The 22,226-nt window shown below is 37.9% G+C and overlaps 2 protein-coding genes and 2 long non-coding RNA genes across 4 annotated transcripts in view; 2 read left to right on the forward strand and 2 right to left on the reverse strand.

Annotated features, from left to right (window-relative positions):
* crybg2 (crystallin beta-gamma domain containing 2) overlaps nucleotides 1-10,131 on the forward strand; it is a 61,240-nt gene extending 51,109 nt beyond the window's left edge. Inside the window, exons 16-22 of the mRNA XM_088603041.1 lie at nucleotides 459-571; nucleotides 1,055-1,184; nucleotides 1,797-1,936; nucleotides 2,854-2,977; nucleotides 4,114-4,272; nucleotides 6,141-6,300; nucleotides 7,368-10,131. Of these exons, the coding sequence (XP_088459167.1) occupies nucleotides 459-571; nucleotides 1,055-1,184; nucleotides 1,797-1,936; nucleotides 2,854-2,977; nucleotides 4,114-4,272; nucleotides 6,141-6,300; nucleotides 7,368-7,456 (915 nt within the window). The 3' untranslated portion in view covers nucleotides 7,457-10,131. The remainder of the gene's footprint in view (nucleotides 1-458; nucleotides 572-1,054; nucleotides 1,185-1,796; nucleotides 1,937-2,853; nucleotides 2,978-4,113; nucleotides 4,273-6,140; nucleotides 6,301-7,367) is intronic.
* LOC148649854 (protein mono-ADP-ribosyltransferase TIPARP-like) overlaps nucleotides 9,950-22,226 on the forward strand; it is a 30,993-nt gene continuing 18,716 nt past the window's right edge. Inside the window, exons 1-3 of the mRNA XM_088603045.1 lie at nucleotides 9,950-10,086; nucleotides 12,302-12,338; nucleotides 20,349-20,440. The gene's annotated coding sequence lies outside the window, so the exon portion shown is untranslated. The remainder of the gene's footprint in view (nucleotides 10,087-12,301; nucleotides 12,339-20,348; nucleotides 20,441-22,226) is intronic.
* LOC148649855 (uncharacterized) lies at nucleotides 13,518-16,239 on the reverse strand. The gene is made up of 2 exons (XR_015925950.1): nucleotides 15,716-16,239; nucleotides 13,518-14,259 (listed from the first exon to the last, which is right to left on the reverse strand). It is a non-coding gene; the product is annotated as an uncharacterized LOC148649855 (long non-coding RNA).
* LOC148649856 (uncharacterized) lies at nucleotides 18,146-20,940 on the reverse strand. The gene is made up of 2 exons (XR_015925949.1): nucleotides 20,676-20,940; nucleotides 18,146-18,958 (listed from the first exon to the last, which is right to left on the reverse strand). It is a non-coding gene; the product is annotated as an uncharacterized LOC148649856 (long non-coding RNA).

The following is a 22,226-nucleotide window of genomic DNA, read 5'->3' on the forward strand; positions in this document are numbered from 1 at the left end:
GATTTATAATATCGTAATAACACTAGACATTAAAGAATATATGACAGTCACTGTCTCAGATAAGATGAGCAAATAACCCATTTTACAGATAAATATTTAACTACTGTTGTGTTGCTCAAAGGTGATTCTATATATGTTCGAAATTTGATTTGTGGGGTTCTGATGTCCTCATCTTCATGACCAGTTCCTCCAGTCATGTGGTTTCAGGCCACATTTGTGTGACCGATTGCCTGTGCTGTGACTACATTAATGTTAGGGCTAACCCATAGTTACTGCAGGCCAAAAAACTGTCAAGTCCAACAACAAGAAATAGAATGTATAAAATAAAGTCACATAACAGTAGGATGCAGAGAGGAGAAGACTTTTTTAAATATCTAAAATTTGTTCCCAATGTTTCAGTCAATCTAGTAATCTCAGATTTTGTTTTGCTAAGTGGAATCTCTCTGTCTCCTGTATAGATCCTCTTGTTCTCAGAGCCTGAGTTTCGGGGCAGTAGCCAGTCTTATGATGAAGATATCGAAGTTCTGCCTGACTCCTTTCAACCTCAGTCCTGCAGGGTGTTGGGTGGGAGGTAAGAGAAAGGATCTGTGGAAAATCCTGAGTGGGCCAGTTTAATTCGAAAGGAATTGACAGTTTTTCATTAGTGGTAACCTTGTCATGTAAATTAGAAACCTAAATGTGTTTCATACATCTTGTCTCTTCAGATAGGAAACAAATTAAGTTTATGTTGCAGTGACAAGGTATATTTTTCATTTTAAAACCTTAGTAATTTCTAAATTACATAGTACTATTTTGTGCATTGATGTGATTTAAAAATGGTTAAAATACAGCTTTAAACAGATAAAATTGTATTACAAACCCATCATATACAGTACGTTTATATGAATATAAACTCAATAGTAAGTACCACCAGTATAGCATTCTGCAGTGCAGTACACTATTGTAGTAACATCATTCTGATGGTCCCACCTGCTGTTGTATGGGAATATCCTACAGCTCAGCTCATATTTGTCCTGGCAGTGTTTCAGGTCTGACATTTGTAACCTCTTTGCAGCTGGGTGGTGTATGAGGGAAGAGAGTTCTCAGGAAACCTGTATGTCCTGCCAGAGGGTGAATACCCAGACTTTGCCAGTATGGGCTGTCCCCCCAGCACCGTCATTCGCTCCATCAAAACTGTGCCCATTGTAAGTATCCCATAGGCTTCTCCCACACTTTGTTTTTGCTTTTCCTTTCCCCCTCAACATTTAGTTTCTCTAATTAGATTTCATTAGTGTGACTACCAACAATACTGTAATTGATTGTATTATATGTCCCCCTAGGACAAGGCCTACAAGCGTATCTATTTGGCAGGCCCAAAACGTGAAACAAAAATCTTTGAAGACAGAAAAATATTTTGCCTGCTGTTTTTTTCTGTATATTTTGTGTGCTGAGTGGATATATTAAGTGATATAATAAATGTGATCGTTTACACTTAATGCCAAGGGGGTTCAATTTAAGACTTGAACCAGGCTACTGCTATGTTCTGCTGCAGAGATATAACAAAATGTTTAAGGGGAGAAAATCCTGCTATCTTCAGATGAAAATAAAAACACTTTTTTTTCTTGATGAAACCATCTTAAAGCACTTCACAAAGTGTCATTTTGAAACAGGACATGTACAAATGCATTAAACAGGTCCCTATTCAGTGTCTTTCCTGGTTTTTAAGATGATGAATACAGAAATAGAGCAGCATTGAACAGTGATACCTATCTCTGGGACTGGCCAGGCCTGACAGTCTTTTCTCTCTCTCTGGTCAGATGTTCACAGAGCCCTCCATCTCACTGTTCAGCCTGGAGTGTTTCGAGGGCAAAGAGATTAGCCTGACCTCAGAGGTGTTGAGTCTTCTGGCAGAAGGATTCAACAACCATGTCCTGTCTGTACGAGTCAACTCTGGCATGTGCGTACCGATGCCCAGCGTTGAGTTTTGTAATTAACAGCCTTTTCTTTCTTTTTCTCCTATTGTCTGTAATATCCAATGATTTCCTTTGATTGCTTGATTCCATTTGAAAGCTTAATCTTTACTATGATCATATCTACCTCTGGAATTCTTCATAGGCTTTATCTTTCTACCTAATAGAGTTTGTCATGTTCTTATTTGTTCAAATCTAAGTGTCTTTACACAGCTGTACCTTAAGCAGAGTTGCAGGGAGTGCAGGCCAACTGAGTAAAATGGCCGACTGAGCACACCTAAAAAGGCAAACAGTATTTGGATTGTTAATGTTGTTAGGGTGTAATTAGGAGGTATTAACCCACCACTAGTCATGTCACCAAAACTTATAATACACTTACTGCTCGGGTGTGTATGTTTGTATTATTATCATGTTTAATGATTAAATAATGATTGTGTTGGAGGAAGTGCAGTCCTTCAGATGAGACATTAAACAGAGGTCCTGACTACCTGGCCATAAAATATCCCATATTTGCACTGTTCATAAGAGTAGGGGTGTTAACTGTGGTTAACTGGGCTTGCACGATCTGACCTCCCTAAATGTCCCCTTTATGCAGCTGGTGAACTAATTTCTCACTTCTCTACCTGATTTGCTATAGTGAGGCTTCTGGTACTGTACATCATGACTGCCATTTACTTTACTGCGTTTTTTTAAATTTGTTTGCTAGTAGCTAATCATTCCCAGAACGCAGTGAATACATTTCTTGTAAGAGCCCACATTGAAAGATTTACAATAACTGGATTACATCTCCTTCAATTCCAAGTTATTTTGGTGTTCTATATTTCTGGACTGAAGACTGCCTCGAAGGTTTTGTCAGAACTTTCCTGTGTGCTGAGACACTGATTTTCACTTTTCTCCACGTCAGATGGGTTATATGTGAGCACAGCAACTACAGGGGGCGTCAGATCCTGGTGGAAACTATTGAGATAACCAACTGGCATAAGTTCAGTGAGCTCTCCAAAATGGGGTCACTATACCCTGTTCCACAGGTTAGTGCTCAGCTATTGTCAACACTGAGGCATTAGAACTTGAAACATCTACTGTGAAAAACTGCGCCTGTTTGTTGGTCTATATTTTGCATCATACAGAATATTCATTAATTAATGTAATATTCATTCAATATTCACAATTCGTTAAACTTGTGTGATGTTCCTAGACCGTAGTGCTGTTCCCATATTCTAAAAGACATATTATCAATGGATCCCAAAAGATTTTGAACCTCTGGTCTCACTCATTGACTTAATAAAGTGTAAATACCCTTCTGTTTAATGAAATAAGAAAGAGCAATTAAGAAATTAACAGTACTCTCTCCACAACAATATCCATTCTCATGTATAAAATAGTGTCACAGACCAAATAGATAATTAGCCAAGAAAAGCAACCAGGAAAACAAAAGAATTTTCTTATGAGCAAGTTTAAAGACATAACTACTGTACTGAATACATTAGCATTCAAGTGCTTGAATGATTAAATATTTCATATTTTGCTTCTCATGCCTGACATTCCATTCAGCATATACATGCTGAACAGAACTACAAACCTTTAACAACAAGGAAAAAGTTGTAAACAAAGTTGTGTTGCATCTGGAGAGGTTAAGCCAGAAAAACAGCCTTGCTACTATATGTGGTGTATAAGAAGAGTCAAATACATTCTGGAATCAAATCCAGCCTAAATGCAACTAACTTGCATAAGTACGCATTACAGCCAGTAATTAAGCTTAGAGATGAACAGCATCAAAACATAGTGTATGCAATTTAACAACCACTTCAAGAGCCTAATAGCACTTGGTATTGTGTGTTTCCATATCTCCACACTTTAATTAGGAATATTTTTAATGCTATACAAATGAATATGATTATGTTGTATATTTGTATTGTATATATTTTAATTCTGTGAATAAATAGATATGTATGAAATGTACAATTGTATGAAAATATAAAAATAATCACTGAATTTCAGCATAGAGCTCAGTTAAACATCAGTGGAAAGCCTTTATTGGAAAATGTGAGGTCCCTCATTCTGTTTTTCTGATGTGACTGATGTTGATTGCTTCTGGAATGCACTCATACACCTGCATGTGTGCCCATAGTCACTTGTTTGTCTCTCTTTGGGCTGGAAATTACAGAAACGTTACTTCTTCCACATCAAGAACAAGGAGCGAGGCCACTACATGTCCATCCAGGGAGATGTGGCAGAAATGAAGTCAGGCCGGGTGGTTGTCACAGAGCACATTGAGGGCCTGAGCCATGTCTGGTATTATGAGGATGGGCTTATCAAGAACAAGGTACCGTGACACCCCACTGAGTGTGCTTTAACGGGATATTTAAAATAGGAGGGTCCAGGACAGCAGACACAGCCGTAAAGTAAAAAACAAAAAAGGTGCCCTTTGTTTATAATGAGGGAAACCAAAAGTACACCCAAAAAAACCAAACAACGTCCTTGCTTCGTTATTTATTTTCTGACTGACTTTTTCAGTCCCTAACAGGACAGCTAAGCTTGCTGTCTTGCCTCCTCCCCAGATGTCTCACAAAATTCAGTCTCTCCCTCTGACTCTTCACAAAACCCAGCCTCTCTGAGACTTTCAAACGCTCTCCAAAAATCTCAAACTCAACTCACAAGTTCCGCAGTCCCATGGTCAGCCGGTTTTCTTTAACCGAATGGAGCATACACAGGACCTGCCTCCCGACCTGCAGGTAGCAGAATCACTCACTGAGCCCGAAAGCCTCTGCTTTTTATTGTGTCACTTGGCCAATTGTCTTCCAGCAAAGGTCAGGTAACTGAGGGCAGCTACTGTAAGCTCATTCCCCACAGTTTTCTGAGGAATGCAGTTCAGACAAAGCCTCCATCTGTCTGAACTTGCTGCCCTCTCACAGTACCCATTTGGGAATTCAAGAGTCAGTCATTTCCCAGCCAGGTACAATAGCCGTGCAGAATAGACAGTGCTGCCAGCGTTGGGCAGGGATATTTGGGCCAGGACTTTCTTCAGCCCTCAGTAGCAGAGCAATTCCTGCAGCGTCTAGGGTGCCTGGAGGCATGAAGGGGATGACAGTTTAAGATGCTCAACTCTTCCAGTTGGTGCTACCTCTTCTGTCAGTCAGTGTCTGGTTTGCAGTGCAATAACAGACAAATGACTCAGTCAGTGGGCAGGTCATATCTGCTCCTCCTCAGATATAGCATACTCTGATAGTCCATCAGAGTTTTCTGCTGGGAGCTGAAACATAAAAAGGATTTGAAGTTCCACATTACGTGGGCATGAAACGAAAAAAGAAAAAGAAGGAAATTCACGTTTAGCATGACTGAATCATATTTGCTTGATGGTTGAGACTGCTTGATCATACAAGTTAATTCATCACACAGTTAAAACACTGGTTGTACCAAATCCTTGCAGTGTCATGGACTGTATGTTCTGAGTTTGAGTAACATGTACAACAAGATGTCAGCATATAATATACAAATAACTGCTAATGAAGTGCTAATGTTTTGTACTGGTAGTAAAATCTCAGATAACATAGCTTTATATTTGTTTTTAGCAATCCAAAACTGCTCCTTAGCCTCTAAAAATTTTTAACAAACTTCAACCTGAATATTGGCACTACCAATATGGTCTACATACTTTAATGTGATAAGTACATATCTGTTTTATGTTTTAAATAACATATATTATTAAAACATGCACATATTTGATGAATAATAAGTAATGTTTATGTTGGGTTTTTTTCAAAAGAACTTTTCTAGCAAAACCATAGTGATAAAACTGAACACTGCTGTGCGTGAAGAACCTTAAATGTCAACAAAACCTGCAAAGTGTGACATGATGTGACATTGACCTATTGCTGAAGTATTCAGTGCCCTAAATCAGTATTTGCTGGAAGCACCTTTGCCAGCAATCGCTTGTACAGTTAACTTGTAGATAGGTCTCTAGCAGCTTGGGTTGGTATACTTTGCCTTTCCCTGTGCTACTGAGATAGAATCCAGGTTTGACATCAGAGTGGCTTTTCTGATGGATATAAAACACAGGCTTTTGCATTGCCTTTCAGCTGGATTTCTAATAGAAATGAGGTACCAGGCTTTTAAAACACAGTGATGTAAGGCCTAGTCATGCTAATCACAACATAATTCTACCCAGCTTTGACAAGCTTTTATGTTTCCCAGCTGGCGCCCACAATGAGCCTGCAGGTGATGGGCAATGCGGAACAGGGTGCCCGGGTAGTACTGTGGTCGGAGAGCCGAATGCCCAAACAGACCTGGAATGCCCAGCTTAGTGGGTGCATTGGGAGTCAGATTTTCCAAGGAATGGTGCTCGATGTAAAAGGTGAGCTTCACCCAGTTGCTCCCATGAAATGAAATCTGGATTCCTGTTCCAAAATAGTGAAATAGGACACAAAGAGCTTAATGGATTTATCTATTATATACTGTATGTATCTCATGTTTGTTCTAAGGAAAAAATAGGAGGATATTCTGCCCTTCTTGCTCAATTGAATGCTGGTAGCTTTTCAATTCTAGAATTTCATCAAATCGTTTCTTGAAGGACCCCAGAGGAAGAGATTCAACAAATCATTAAATAAAACTCTATGACTAATAAAATGCAGAAATTCGTATAGCCACCAGTAATTTGTTTTTTCCATGGCTAGAACTTGAAATCAGAGAGCGTTTTCATCAGAGAATCAGAGAACTGTTTGTTGAATTTAAGATGAATATTTTTTTATTTAAAAATGCAAGACATATGAGCAAATGCATCTAAATATTTTGCTCCAATAATTCTTGCACTACTGTATATTTTAAAATAAAATAATGGGTGAATAGGCCCTGCCAGCATTGACATCCTGTACCTAACTATACAGTACAATGTACTGTGTCTGTACTGTATATGATTTGCTTAGGAGTACTCATGCTTAGTAATTAGCAACACCTAATACAATGGCCATCTGTGTTTGGTAGTCAAAATACTGTAAATGTTGATAACTCTTTATTTGAATGTTTCTGCATAATGGCTTCACAACGGCTATACAAGATATTATAATCACATGCATGATTTATAAAATCAAGCACAAAAGGCATAACCTGCGAAAAAGAGGTCATCACATTTGTTTTAGCATTAATTAGAGTGCTTGGCATAATGCATGTGACATTCACTCTCTGTCATGTGGTACAGTATGTTGTCTTTTGCTTATGTCCCTTTTAAACATTATGCATGTGATTGTAACATTTTGTATAGTAGTTCATAAGAATTATGAAGCCATTATGCAGCAACATTTACATAAAGCATTACCTAAATGTTTTATATTTGCTTTAGGCAGTGTTAGATGACAAAAATAGCAGAACCGATACAGTATTGTTATTTGTGTGTTCTGAGATCCTGTTCTCTCTCTGGCATTGCAGGGGGCAAGACCTACGACAAGGATCATGTAGTGATCTGGCAGGAGAGTGGGGAAAGGCCTTCTCAGCAGTGGGAGCTACAGATCTTGTAGAACACACTGATGGAAATCTGAGGAAGGAAGGAAGATCAGGCCCAGAGAAGGATTAGTGTCATCTTCCTTAAAACCAAAGGTCCTGGTCCTGGAAGGAGCAGAAACTGTTTACACTGGACTTACCTCTCAGATCTCAGTGGAGCTGGACACAGTACCCGGCCGAGGTGCAGGTTTAACCTCTGTCTCTAGTACGAGTGTGAATTATATAGGGAGAAATGGCCAAGCAAGTAACAGGTTACACGTTTGAGCTGCTGGATGAAATCAAAGGATGTGAGCACTATTCTCCTGCCTCCTAATACAAATCCCTGTCAGCAAAGCTTTTTGAAGAATTATATCAGCATCTTCAAAATAGGGTCTTTAAAAGAGCCCAGGGGGAAAAAACTCATTCCAATGCACTGTACATAAATGTAGTTTCTTTTTTTAAATAATGTATATACATTTTGGTACATTCTGTAGATATGCTTTTTTATTTAAGTTTTATATTTTTCTTTCATACCAAAAAAGTTATGATTACTTACCTTTTGGATTATTCATAACTCTTTCTGTCTTTGGAGTATTGTTTTAGAGCGTAGTGTAAAGTTAAAATATTATATTAAATATTATAATATGTAACTTTGTGCTTCATTACAATTTGTATGAGAGTGTGTAGCTTTTAAGACCTGGGATGTCAAACATCAATTAAATGGTTTCATTCTGTTTTCAGTTCTTAGGCAGTGACAGTTTTGTGTATGTGGTTGTACTGTATATTTAGTATACTGTTCATATATACACTTGGCATTAATTCTCCTATAGCCTATCAGAACATGTATGTGTGAAATTGTTTAATAGGCTTTGCTGAGACAATACAAACTGCTCTGGATTAAAATGTTCCAGTAATCGCTCCTCAGATTTGAGGCCGATTATCTTAACCACCATGTATTTTAAAGGTGTAAAGAAACCAAACCTCCAAGAAAGATCCTACATGAATAAGGAGGATCTGTTATTGAGTAAACAAAGGTAAAAAACAGATGTAAAATATGGCAAAGTACAAAAAACAAACCATGGGAAAACAAAATGTAAAGCTTTGTGCATAAAATTTGAAAATCACTTCTGTATTGGTTGTCATAATGCATCTGGGTCATATTGAACTACTGTAATACAAGTGTAGGCAAAGTAAAATGCAGTTTATGCACATTTAGCAGGTGGTAAACTTTAACAGCCTGTCCTGGATTTCTTGTGCAGTGTAGAAATGCCCCAATGTCACAGTGTTCTGGATGCAGTCGTCTGTTCTGTATTATTTTGCAGTGCATTATTTATTTCAATGTATCTGATATGAATCCTGGTCATTGGGAATATGCAGTAAAAATCTTACGAGATTGTTTAAATTTTTTTTCTGTTTGTATCTCTTGTGCATATGTAATAGTGTGTGGTTGCTGTAAATGGACTTTTCAGTCTTCTGGACTGAAGGAAATGTGAACGCTGAATGCTGAATGGTATTGTTGATGTTATTTTAATGATGTGAATGATTATTACAAGAATCTAGCTGTATCAATTTAGATTTCTGTTTTTAGGGCTATTGTCAAGAAATGAAAGAAAACTGAAGGTTGACAACCTGAGTGTTTTAATGTTATTCATCTTTGAAAGAGCAGCAAACGTTGGACATCTCCACCAGCCTTGTCACCTCTCAACTGGGGTTTAGATTATCTGGAAACGTGGAATTGGAGATCATCAGTCAAGGGGTCTTCAGCCATTCTATTGGGTGTTGTTCACTCCTATTCTTGCTTGCTTGGAGTTTCATTTTAATGCAAGAGGAACCATATGACAGTTATTAAACACTTTACATTTTACATAATACTTGAGCCAGAGAGCTGTTGAATGTTGAGTTATAACTGTAAAGCATGTTGTGTGGAAAACAAGCTCTGTATAGGACTATGACAGGCAATGCAACATAGCCACATCTGGGTCTATTCCTAGATTCAAAAAGAAAACCAGAAGAGAGCAACAGATAAGGATGGTTGATATATACTGATTTGTTTCACTGCTGTGTCGTATTGTATCTAACTTATATTCCTATATATGGTTCTGTTTATTAGAAATGTCTTACCTTAGTTATGTTGGTTGACTCAATGATATACAGCAAATAGATTTTCCCCAGAATATTTACAGTACAGTGCTGCTCATTGGGTTTTTTTTAAATAATAAATTTTAAAACTAAATTATTTTGAAAACTTGCTTGTGTTTGGCTTTCAAAGTAGTTGTTTATGGCATCCCTAAGAGCTGGTAATATACAGTACAGTATGTTGTAGAAATGCTAAGCTAAGGTGGTGACCCGGAACTGAAACAAGTACTGTATTCCCCAGAGAGCAATAGTGAATGACCTGCCTTCTCAGTCACCTGACCTAATGCTAACTGATAATTGGTCAAGCAGCATTTAAAAACGAGGAAGTGGAGGCTACAAGTGGGCTTTTGATTTCCAGTCACTAGGAAGTGACTGGGGCTGTTATTTTACAGTATGTTGTGTGCTGCACCAGAGGGAGAAGTAAGCAAAGAAGTAAGTGATTGAGGTGCCTGTTGTGTGAAGTGAAATTTGGAGTTTTGGAAGAGTTTTTTGGGGGGTGACATTCAGAAGTGAAGTGTTTATTGTGAAGCTGGTAAGCAAATGAGCTTTATATTTAATAAACAATTATTTGATGCCATCATATTTTGTTGGGTCTGTTATCTAATGACTTGATTTGAATTTTATATGGTGAACACATTTGGCCATGTAACTTGGACCACACCTACATCATCTACCTCATTGCAATTTTTTTTAATTCTAACTGAACTTGTTTACCTGTATATTGTGTATATATTGTATTGGAAATGGTTATGATCAGGTCAACAAAGAGCCTCATCTAGCTCCTTTTGCCTTCCTGTCAGAGAAACAATAATAAATAATTTAGGTTGAACACAAAATAAGTGTAAGTGAAGCATTTAAAACTTTTAATGTTTGTGTAACTATACATAATTCAGCCTAAATATGTATTTGAAACAAATATGCCTTCACTTTGTTGTACTGTGCATGCTTAATGTAATGTTTATCAAAATATTTTTAAAAACACATGTTACTCATTCAGGGTAACATTTTAACTGGTCTTCTTCTAGGCAGGGAACCAGAAGTGGATTTCATTTATAGTCAAGTTTTTTTTTTTTATCTGTAATGATGATGTTTGACGTAGTCTAACAAACTAAAGCACATATGAACACAAATACTGATAGAATACAATAGCACAGCAAAGTTGTTCTACCACTTTTTTTGGAAGAAAAAGTTTTTCTTTATTTTCTATATAATGAAAGCAATGTTCTCTTCTGTAAACCTATTTTGGGATGTTCTTTTCCAAAAATGCTCAATAAGTATTCTTTAATGATTCAGGTGGGTAGCTGCGTCAGCATGCGTAGGCTGCAAAGGAACAAGTAATAGGTTTATTCCATGCTGAAAAAAAGAAGAAAGAGAACACAACGTTTCGGCCGTGGAGCCTTCTTCAGGTGTGAGAGAGACAGGGCAGTAGGCAAAGGTAAAGTAGCGGGAGAACAAAGGTTGAGAGGGAGGAGGAGTGAGAGGCGGGAGCAGGGGACAGAAAGAGAGGCCAATCAAGAGGTGTGAAGTCAGAATGGGTGCAGAGAGGTGTGAAATGAAACTACCAATGAATGGAGAAAATTTAAAAGAACAGTAATCTGTCGTTAAGGGAAGGGAGAATGTGTGATCCTAGCTGCAGAATAATTTTAGTTTCGGTGGTCTTTCTGATGTATGAGTTTGGAAAACCGTCTTTGAGAACACAGACGGCGAGATTAGAGTGGTCGTGGCCGTCAGAGGTGAAATGAGAAACAATGGGCTTGGAGAGATCTTTAATCTTCACAGCCCTGACGTGTTCTCTGAAGCGGTCTCCGAGTCTCCTTCCTGTTTCCCCAATGTAGATGGCTGGGCATTTACTGCAAGAGATACAGTAAATAAGGTTGCTGGAGGTACAAGATGCTGTCTGGGTGATCCGGAATTGTCCTGAGGGGCCTTGAATGAGTGTGGTGGTGGCTGTGTACTTGCAGGTGATACAGCGAGCTCTTTTGCAGGGGAAAGTGCCTGGTGTGGATGGTTGCTGAGGGCGGTCAAGGGAGCTGTGAACAAGGAGGTTACGCAGATTAGGTGGTTGGTGATATGAGATGATAGGGCGATCAGAAAAGAGGGCCCCAATGTAGGGATCATCCTGTAGGATGGAAAAGTTGTGGTTAATGGTCCTGGGGATAGGAAGTGTGATAGGGTGGTAAGGAAGCACCAAAGGAATGCGGTTGTTACGGCGGGAGTTCCTGATCGGGTTGATGGTCCGGGGGGTGTTTTTGGCTCGGGCAAGGGCCCTGTCAATCACACTGCTGGGGTATCCTCTGTTGATAAAAAATGAGTACATTTCGAGGGCTTGGTTTTCGAAGTCGATGTCGTCGCTGCATAATCGTCGTAACCTAAGGAACTGTGAAAAAGGAAGAGAGTTTTTAGTGTGGTTGGGGTGAAATGAGCTGTACAGGAGGTAGCTGTGTGAATCCGTGGGTTTGTAATAAACTGAAGTGGACAGTCGGGGGTAGTTGATAGACAAGTGGATGTCTAGAAACGGAAGAGTGGTGGAAGAAATGTTAACCGTATATTTGAGGGACGGGTGGAAGTTGGTGAAATGGTGCAGGAAGAATTCAAGCTGATCGTTGGAGCATTCTTTAATGATGGCAACACATTGGCACAGTGGTCAACATTGCTGCCCCGCAGCGCTGGGGCCCTGGGATCAATTCTGGACCTGGGTGCTATGTGTGACGTTTGTTCATCTTGTGTTTGTGTGGGTTTTTCTCCAGGTGCTCTGGTTTCCTCCCACGGTCTAAGGACATACTGGTAGGTTAAACGGCTTTCGGAAAATCTGGCCATGGTATGAATGTGTCTGTGTTTGTGTATGTGTGTGCCCTGTGATGGACTGGTGTCCTGTCCAGGGTGTATCCTGCCTTGTGCCAGTTGCTTGCTGGGATAGGCTCCATCTACACTGCAACCTTGAATTGGATGAAGCAGCTAGAAAATGGATGGATAGATACTCATTAAAGCAAGTGACAATTCTGCAGCTGTTAGGGAATGTGTAATCCCTGATTATACGAATGGTGTTCTCAGGTATCAAAATGGTACTTTAGTACCTTGAAGTATGATATTTATGTCCTCCCTTTTTGTATGCATGTTCTGCTGCAGACAGACACACCTCTTCAGCAGAGATGTTACTTATCTGAAATTGTCTCAGCAGTGAAAATGGGAGCATGTGGAATTTAGGGCAGAAGTCAGTTGCAGTTATTACAACAACTGCAATGTTAAAGAGTATGTTATTCCCAAACTTCAGCACAGCTGTGGATATTATACACCTGCAAAACGTTGTGAAGGGCCTGAAGATAACACAGACTATCTCTGTACAAAATCCACTTTCCTAAACTGTTCAGAAGCATTTTCAGATTTTCTACTCCCTAATCCCATTTGCTATGTCCCACCAATATCCTCTGTTTTCCTCTTTAGTACCAGGTGTGCCAAGCAGGTTTAAAAGTATTAGTGGGTTAATGTCAGTAGCAAAAAAGGACAGTTTTGTTTTGTAATACATTTTCATCTGTCGCATTACATGTGTGTCATTTTATTTCTATGTTAACTGTATTTCACCAAATTATTTCAAGTTGTTTTATTAGCAAAGTTATTTATGGGGGCTACTTGCACATCAGTTAAGAAAAATTGTTCCAGAAGTACATTTATAACACAGCTATTCTCAGGTAAATGTTTGAATTATTTGAAGGATTTTTTCTGACATTTCGCAGTAAACTGGTTTCATAAGGACATTCACTCCTGATTTCATTTCTTGGCAAGTGGTGTAAGGCGGTATATCATGATTAATGTTTTATTTCTGCCATTTCCTGTATGTCACACAACTTTGTTGTAGTCATTGTATTAGACCCATTAATTATCATCAGTCTGTCTTATCCTAGAGTATACAGTATGTGTTTTGTTTGCATTGTCCTCCATGCATCCGTCAAATATAGAAGAGAAATATCACATTTTTATAATCTGTTTAATTGTGTACATTTCCATTTGTATAAAAATTATCCACCATAAAAAGTAACTTACTATCACAGTTTCATGCACTACACAATTTTGTGCTTAAGGTCTGTGGAAGTAAAACAGTTTTTCTTAATGATCTTCCCTAAATTAAAAATAAATTAACAAAACATACTGTAATTTAGAACTTCACAGTGAATAGTTAAATAATTACTTCCATCACACTTTAAAGGGATCTGTTTTAGGGCAAAATGCTACCTGTTGCTAAGTGCTTCTGTCTTTTTAATCTTTGTCATTTCTGTAGTTTTATAGTGTCTTGCAATTGATTAATGATGGTTCTAGAACATTCTAAAAAATAGGATATTGGGGACTTTGTTTTATAATCAGCTGTGACATAATTGTCAAACTTAAAAAAAAAAGGTGCTGGATGTAAAAGAAATGAAAGAAACAGAATTCCTTTTTTGAATGCTGCGATCCTCCCCGATTGTTCAATGTCTCTTCATGCCTCTGTTTTTAGACAGAGTTTCTGAGTTCTCCTGGTCAGGCAGGTCTGTTTTCAGCATAGAAGTGAATAGAGGAACACTGACACCAGGGATCCCCATAACAGGCCATTTGAAGTCTCCATGGTTGGACTGCTACTAGGTGTGGTCGTAGAGTTAACTGTTCCTGTGGTCATGGTGCCTGTTTGAGTGGTAGTGCTGGCAGAGCTGTCGGTGTTCATTTCAGCTGCTGTTTCCTAATAAGGGTTTAATTTAAAGAGAAAAAAATATAACTGTAGCCTTTGTGCTTATATGTACATTATGTTCTGTATATACAGTACAAAAGTTGCAAGCTTACTGTTCAAGTTGGTGAAACAATTTTATAACATTAAGCCATCACAACGTGGTCTGTGAGAACAGCTTTGTAGTGACATGTTAATAAAAACTGCTTATGTTGTGTGCACACATACAGTATACACAAGTTGGTGATGTATTTGAAACAAATGTCTGTTTGCATATTTGATTAAACACAAACTTGATTTCATTCTCTGCTCGTTCAGATTCTAGAAAAAAGGAACACAACAGCCAATTAACTGATCGGTCTTTGTTCAATTTGAAGTGTGCGATATTATTTTAATGCAATCACTTAGTTCCCTTCACCCTCAGAAGGAATAATATGAATCAATAAAGGCTACAACTCTACATCAAAGAATTTCTAAAGGCTGCAAAAATTATTTTGGGTATTTTTACCTCTTCAAACTCTCAATACAGATATTATTATTCTTGTTACCGGTCATAACAGTTATTTCTGGATTATTGATGGTGATTGTATTTTTTTCAAGTTGTCTAGGCTTTATGATACATTTTTCCTGTTCATAATTTTCTTTCCAATCTGTAATTAATGTTGAGGAACTTGGTTAGCCACAAAGAATTTTTGATATTTTGTGCAGAGCTATCTCCAAAGAATCCAGACAAGCCCATAATTACTTTGAGAATCAAGGCCACTATTTGAGAATTGCAAAACGTGAATTTCAAGACCAACTTGTCAATTGTTTCCTTTACTAGTCTACCATCTTTACCACTCACATCTGTTTTTAATTCATGACACAATTAACTACATAATTGATGGTAGAATTTATTCTAGGGGTTCAAAACCTACAGACACATTCCAGTAATTTTCCTTCACTACTAAATCAGTATAGTACCATCTCACTTCAATTAAACTCTTCCAATGCAAATTGACATTTATTCTGTTTTCTTTTGTGCTCTTTCTTTCTATTATTTTGTACTGAATGTATGTTTAATACAGGTCAATATGCAATACTAATGATATATGTTTTTATTAGATGTATTGCAATCTGTTTTATTACATTCATTTTATTTTGCTCTGAATAATGGTGTTGCCCATTATTAATGATCACAATTTATTAGCGATCACAATTATTAATAATAACAGTGATGATCCAATCATAAAAGTACTGGCAAAAGCCCAAGCACCACATTCTATTTTTGTTACTGCAAATACGTCAAACTAGAAATCCATGTTACACCACACAGTGACGAAATGAAGACAAGGACCACTTTCAAATGGAAATTAGGAAGAAAATCCAATTTGTGTGTTTTTTTTAAGGATTTTGTATGGCTCAGTTGTAATACTGCCTTTCACAGTTCCGATGCCTGTTTAATTTACTTTCAACAGTAGCCAGTACTTACCCCAGTTAGCAGCGCATTTAGAGCCAAGATGCAAAGAGCCAAGGCAATACACTTCATCTTGCTGTCCTGAACTAGTGCTGATGTGTTGATAGTGTCTCTATCAGCTCCTCTGAAGGTCAGGCTGACAACCGTCCGGTGCATCCGGCCTTAAATACTGTATATTGTGGGTTACCTTGGTGAGTCATGCAAGGCTTTCCAGATTCAGCACAGACGAATAAAAAAACATTTGTTTCCAGGAAATCTCATTACACTTCATAAGTAACTTATTAAGCCTGTATAGTTTTGTAGAGGAAAGAAGGCCAATGTATGAAAATAAAATGCAATTTACTTTGTGAGCAACATCTCCTAAAGATTGTAGCATCTAAGGGTGGCACAGTGGCACAATGGTTAGTATTGCTGGGTGGCAGTGCTGAGTGCAGTTCCTGGAGTAACATCTGCATGGAGTTTGTGTGTTCTCCCTGTTTTTGTACAGGTATCTTCTGGGTGCTCCATTTTCCTTCCTAGTCCAATAGCATGCTGGTGGTTTAACTGGCTTCTGGGGAAATTGACCCTGAGTGGGAGTGAATGCATGCGTGTGTTTGTGTCTCTGTTTCTGCCCAGTGGTGGATGGGCATCCTGCGCCCCCTGCTTCCCAGGATAGGCTCCCCTGTGCCTCTGAACTAGGGAGAAGTGTCTAGAAAATGAAAATGGATGGATGTGATCCAGGAAGATGCAGATCGACCTGTACAGACCGGTTAATCTAAACTCAGCACTTCTGAGCGCTTGCCTGGTTACAGTGACTGTGGCTGTTATCTGAAAACCACGTGACCTTCAGGCCATAACAGAAGGACATCAATCAGACTGCCAGTGCATAGGAGTTCACTCTAAAATTGTTGCCAAGAAATTGTAAAAAAAAAAATCTGAAATGCCCAGAGTCCTGATTGTGGCTTTGAACAATAGCCTTTAATTCGTGAAAAGTAGAATAGATTACACTGCTGTGCAATGAGAGTGTTGTTGGTGTTTCTCAAATCTGGTGGCCAGTCAATCGAAATACACCCATGGCGATGTGACCTGTCAGAAGGGTATCAGACCAGTGTACTCCAATATTGCAAGTGGACCTGCGAAATACTGTTGGTGTGTGACTTACAGAAGTAGTGCTGTATATTGGGCGTATACATGTGTATATACAGTATATGAGTGTTGAGAAAAGCTTTTTAATGTCCTGCTTCAGAGACAAAACCTGTAAAACTGGTGTTCCAGTATGTCTTTCACTTACATACAACTTGGCTACTTACTGTACTGTATCTTAACTGCAAAAAACATATAATATGTTTAGTTTCAGAGCTTCAAAGCTGTATAATGAACAACATTTAATTTAATATCCACTGGAAATTCCTTCTGTTGTTACAGTATGTTTGAATATGAATTGTTTCTTTTTTAACAATAATATGCCATACAGATAGGAAATCCATGTTATTGGTGACAAACCATTAATATCACCATAGTTGTTGAGTTTAAATACAACTTTATGCTTTTCATTTGTAATGAATAGCAATTAATTTATTGTAAATGTAACCCTTTTCTGGTTCATAGCACTCTCTCAAGTGGGTAAAAGAAGCCAGAGCAGCAGTTACCTGTAAAGTTAGCCTACTGTCTCTTAATAGTGAGGTCACTCACTAAAACATTAGAGTAAGACATACAGTATAATCCCAATTAGAATTCATTTAAAATGATGCTCATATATTGCCAATGGTAATTTGCCATGCTTAGAAGAACATCCACTGTCACAGGGAATTCAGTAACAGGTGGGTCTAGAAAAGTGAATTACTTTTAAGATGTATTGAAATGTTCTCCTCTGTAAAAACAATTGATTCATGAATTCCATAAAATCCCAGGACAGAATGAAATCAAAAGACAGTGGTCCTCAAGGACATGGAGTGAACAGAAGATAGAAATCAAATCCCCCTATTATTTGCACCCCTCAGAGTTTTCAGCTAAAAGACAACCTCTTTTACATTGTTTTTCTGATTAACTGGACATACTATATATAAAGTGCCAGTGCCTCATTTTGGAGTTGTGTAACTTGGAAACAGTACTTTGCACAGTGAAAAAGGCTTTATTGTAAAAACCTGCAAAAAAGTGTAGCAGACTAAATGTCGCATTTGTATACTGTATATATTAACACTACTTACATCAATTATTGGACCCTACAGTAGATAATCCTCCACACATGGCAGACGTAGTATTCATACAAGCAGGTACATAACCAGTAATATTCTCTTTTTCATGTGTTGTCGTTAAAATAGTGAGGAGGTAATTTTAACAGAAGATTTCTAACATGGATATTAAAATTGTATCATCTTTGATTATTTTCAGGCTAAACCCATACATTGATGCAGGATTGTATCTACACAATGGACAGTGCACTAATGAGCCCAAGCACAAAACAAAGCAAAGAAAGTCTTTTAATGCCAACATCAGAAATTTATAATATTGCATATCTTAGAATGTATAATGTACCTGTATACCACTGCAATAGCTTTTCTTCCTTCATATAGTGGAGCTAGCTGAGATTCTTTAGCTCCCCAGTCCAAGCCCAAGACTGCCCAGGTTACTCTTTAAACACATTGTTCATTTTGTGTGAGATATGTGGACATATCTGTCAACAATTTTGTTCAATTCCTGTTTATTAGTACCTTTGTATGAAGAATGGATTTCCATTTAGATCAGACACTGAGGGGCGCCTTCAAGAACAAGCTTACTGGTATTCTTTTTTTAATGATTTTAGCATATTTATTTTTTAGCTCTGAACTGAGTCTGTGGAGCTGCTGGTAAGGATTATAAAAATGAAAATTTACCACAAATAGAAACCTTTTCGAAGGCTGTGCCCGTCTTAGAAATGGATCACAAATTCAGGACAGTCTCAGGAAGGGCACTGCTGGGGCCGGTTCAGGAAGGCAGCTTTGCCGAAGTTCAGCCCAGGAGGAGATACAAAAAGGTGGAGGCCAGGGATCCAAGAAGGAGGCTGTATGAAGTCATGATGGCTGGACTCCCTCCTTTAGTTGTCTTGTCCACGTGTATGCTGGTGTGGGAGCTCTTGGAAGTGGCTGTGTCTTTAGTGGTGGCCTTAGTTGTTTTGTGGGTCGGGTGTGTTGTCTTGGGCATGTCCGTGGTGTGTGAGGTCTTGGGAGTTGTTGAGGCGTTAGTGTGGATTTTAGCTGTGGTTGCGACGGGCTTGTCTTCTGTCTTTACAGCTGTGTCAGTCTGCGTATAAATCATAATAAAATTCTCAGAGAACCTTTTGAAAAGTCACTCCTTCAAAACTCAGAGCCCTCAACCGATAAAGGTGATAAAGACAAAAACTGGTATCGACAAGGAAGTCTGGTTTGCAAAGTGCTTTTCATATTTCTGAAAGGTTTCATTATAATTCACAGCCACAACAACTGACAAAGTCTCAGTTATAACAGAAACTAAAACAGTATTTGTATGGTATATAAACATCACATATACACTTTAAAATATAGAAAGACATTATATATAACGAATTTCCCAAGCTGGGAATCCTAAAGGTCTTCTTAATGCTAAGATTATTTAACATATTTGCAAAATCTACCAAGTGAAAATATCACTGCACAACGGGTTTTTAACTTAGAGTATAGCTCATTTTAGCTGTGTAATAAATTTGTTGCTGGATGACAAATTCAATAAAGTAATTAAATTTGAATCTTTTAACGCCTTGAGATTGATTTTATATAACCTCAATATACTAATGCCCACAGTATTCCTTCGGTTCTTTACGTCTCTCAAAAGTGATCAAATCAAAGAGATTTTTAAATACTTGATGTGGCTTTAGAAATTGATTTGGGTTCAATTATTGGCAGCTTCTTTATAATTAGATGTAGACTTAACCAGCTTTATTACAGAGATACAATATATTCGATGCTTTGTCTCTGTCTAAGATTAAGGTTTTGTCTGAGGTAACAGAAAGACTGCCAGCTGAAAGTTCTTCCATAAGGAACATTTGTCTGCTTTGAAATTGGTAGTTTTCATCTTAGTTCCCTATATTTTGAACCTCAAGGGCACCAACTTGAAGCACTGATAAAGTAATAATTAGTTAATAATTTGTTACTAATATAGTTATATACTGAAATACTAATGTTACCAAATGCCATATATGCAAATACTGAAAGATGCATTTAATCCTGTACTTGCTTCACATGTCTAGAAAATTATCATTAAAATTTCTTCTACAAAATTATCAGTATAAAAACCACACTAGCAAATACACGCTCAAAAAGTGTCTACAATGGATTGGTGATTTTGTTAAGACATAGATACTAGACCTAACATAGATATTATTATTGGATTGTCTTTTATTACTTTCAGGTTCAATCCACTCACCGAAATGATTGCTTCCAATGAAACAATAAAAACAATACTTGTTAAAGAAACCAAACATTATGTTAAAAAATCACTTTTTACAGATAGAATCAGAATTTTCTAACAAAAACGTCCATACTCAGAAGTTATTTATCAAAAAACAAAGTTTTAGTTTGTGTTAGCACTACTAATTGTATTTACAGTTTTGGATTTATGTCATGACGTTTTTCCTGAAAGCTGTTCGTAAGCACTTTTTTTGTTTGTTGCTGTGCAGGTTCTGCCACAATCTTGTCACACACTGGAGAGCCAAATACTGTAAGACATAACAAGGCATCTAAAAACTGACCAACAGTGAGACAATCCCAGGTAGGATGAGACAATGATTCAATTAAATCAATGTTTTTTTTGTTTTGTTTTCATGGGTATTTCTTTTTTGAAGGAAAGAATAAATGAAGTTTCTGTATTCATTATATATATGATTCCACAAAACCAGAGCAGGAACCTCACATGAAAATACTGCTGCAATAAAAACATGCTAGAAAATAAATAAACACCATCAGGCCTGGAGATCACAATGGGCAGTAAGTAGATTTTTGCATACCTCTTTGATCAGAGCTGAAACCATGAGCAGACAGAATCCTAAGGTTAGGTACGTCATCTTCCCAAAGTTGATGGCCTTTTTCACAAGTGACTTTACTGGTCTCTGCCTGTTGTGATGGCCACCAGTCACACGTTTCTCCCATATATACAGGAGCACTCAGCATAATAATGTCCCCATCCAATGGAGATTTAAATCCTATGTTTATTTTAGATAATGCTCGATTTGGGATCAAGGCAGTTTTTACTCCGCAAACACTAGGGTTTGCTACAACCAGGCCCACCTACAATACTGCGCCAACATGTAGATTACATCACGGGAGGATCATGAGGTTTTCCTCCTTTCTCACTGTAAGCAAGACCATTAGGTAGACAGAACAATAGTAATATTTAACACATTTGATTACTGCCTGGAATGAGTTGTGGTAATTCTATCTTTCTGACATTCTAACTTTACCCAAGCAAGTGTGCAGAATGTTATCTGGATCCCAGACAGCCAGTAGCAGGGGGCAACTGCAACATTTAAGAATACAGAAGAAAGCTTTGCTATATTACTATTATTAGGGGGGAACTTTTCACCTGCATGTCATGTTTTAGGGCATCCAATCACACATAATTTCAGGAGCCCAATGTATACGATCACAATTCCTAAATTTGTGAAGAATAATAATGCCCCAGAATTAAATGTCTGAGAAAGTGTGGATGCTTAAGCGAAATTTGGCATCATCTGCTTGTGAGTAGGACCTCTAAAAGAACCTAGGACTGGTTCAAGTGGGATACCAAACCTACAGTGCAGAGAAGATCTAAAGAGAAATTTGAAGACACTGGGAGAAATGGCACACTGAGTGGCCTGAGCTGTTGGATGTCTTTGCACAATTAGATAGAAGGATGCCCATTTCAGAACACCCACACTGGTTGTGCTGTGTGCACAATAAGAATCTGATCACCAGTGTCCAAGTAATGAGGTAGTTGGGAATGCTTTGAGAGACGGCTTAGCAGGATATGCCTATCCAAAAAGAAAAACTGGAAGTGGAAATTCCAGGTTCTGGTCAAGTTTCATGGAGGTAAAAAAGAAACTGGCATTACAATTGAGACATGATAAGGCTTTTCTCGGAAATGAAAAGAGAATGGATGGAAGATGCTCCTTGCGATACGCAGAGCTGGAGATAATTGAGGAGTTTGTCGATACTAATGTGGGATTGTATTTTGAAATAATTAGAAGTTGATTGGTAAGTAAGGCATTTGAGATAATTGTGGAATTGTATAAGGGGGGAGGACATGCTCTCTTTTGTTCTGATATAAACGTGGCTTTATTTGGTGCCTCTGTATTTGCATGTTCTGTTTATTTCTTGTGCTTTGGCTTTTATAATTTATAACTTCACAAAGACAACTCTATGGGGGTAGGACAGGACATGCCATGTCATGTTTGGAACAACGCAGTTTCTTTTACAATACTTAGAACCTTGCATTTACCTTTAGCCATCACATTTAGCAAGGCTATCTCAATGAATGGGAATCAGTGTGATGACACAAAGTGGCTAAAATTACTCACCCT

The sequence above is a fragment of the Lepisosteus platostomus genome, chromosome 13, assembly GCF_059453375.1.
Source record: "Lepisosteus platostomus isolate fLepPlt1 chromosome 13, fLepPlt1.hap1, whole genome shotgun sequence".
Taxonomy (NCBI): Eukaryota; Metazoa; Chordata; class Actinopteri; order Semionotiformes; family Lepisosteidae; genus Lepisosteus; species Lepisosteus platostomus.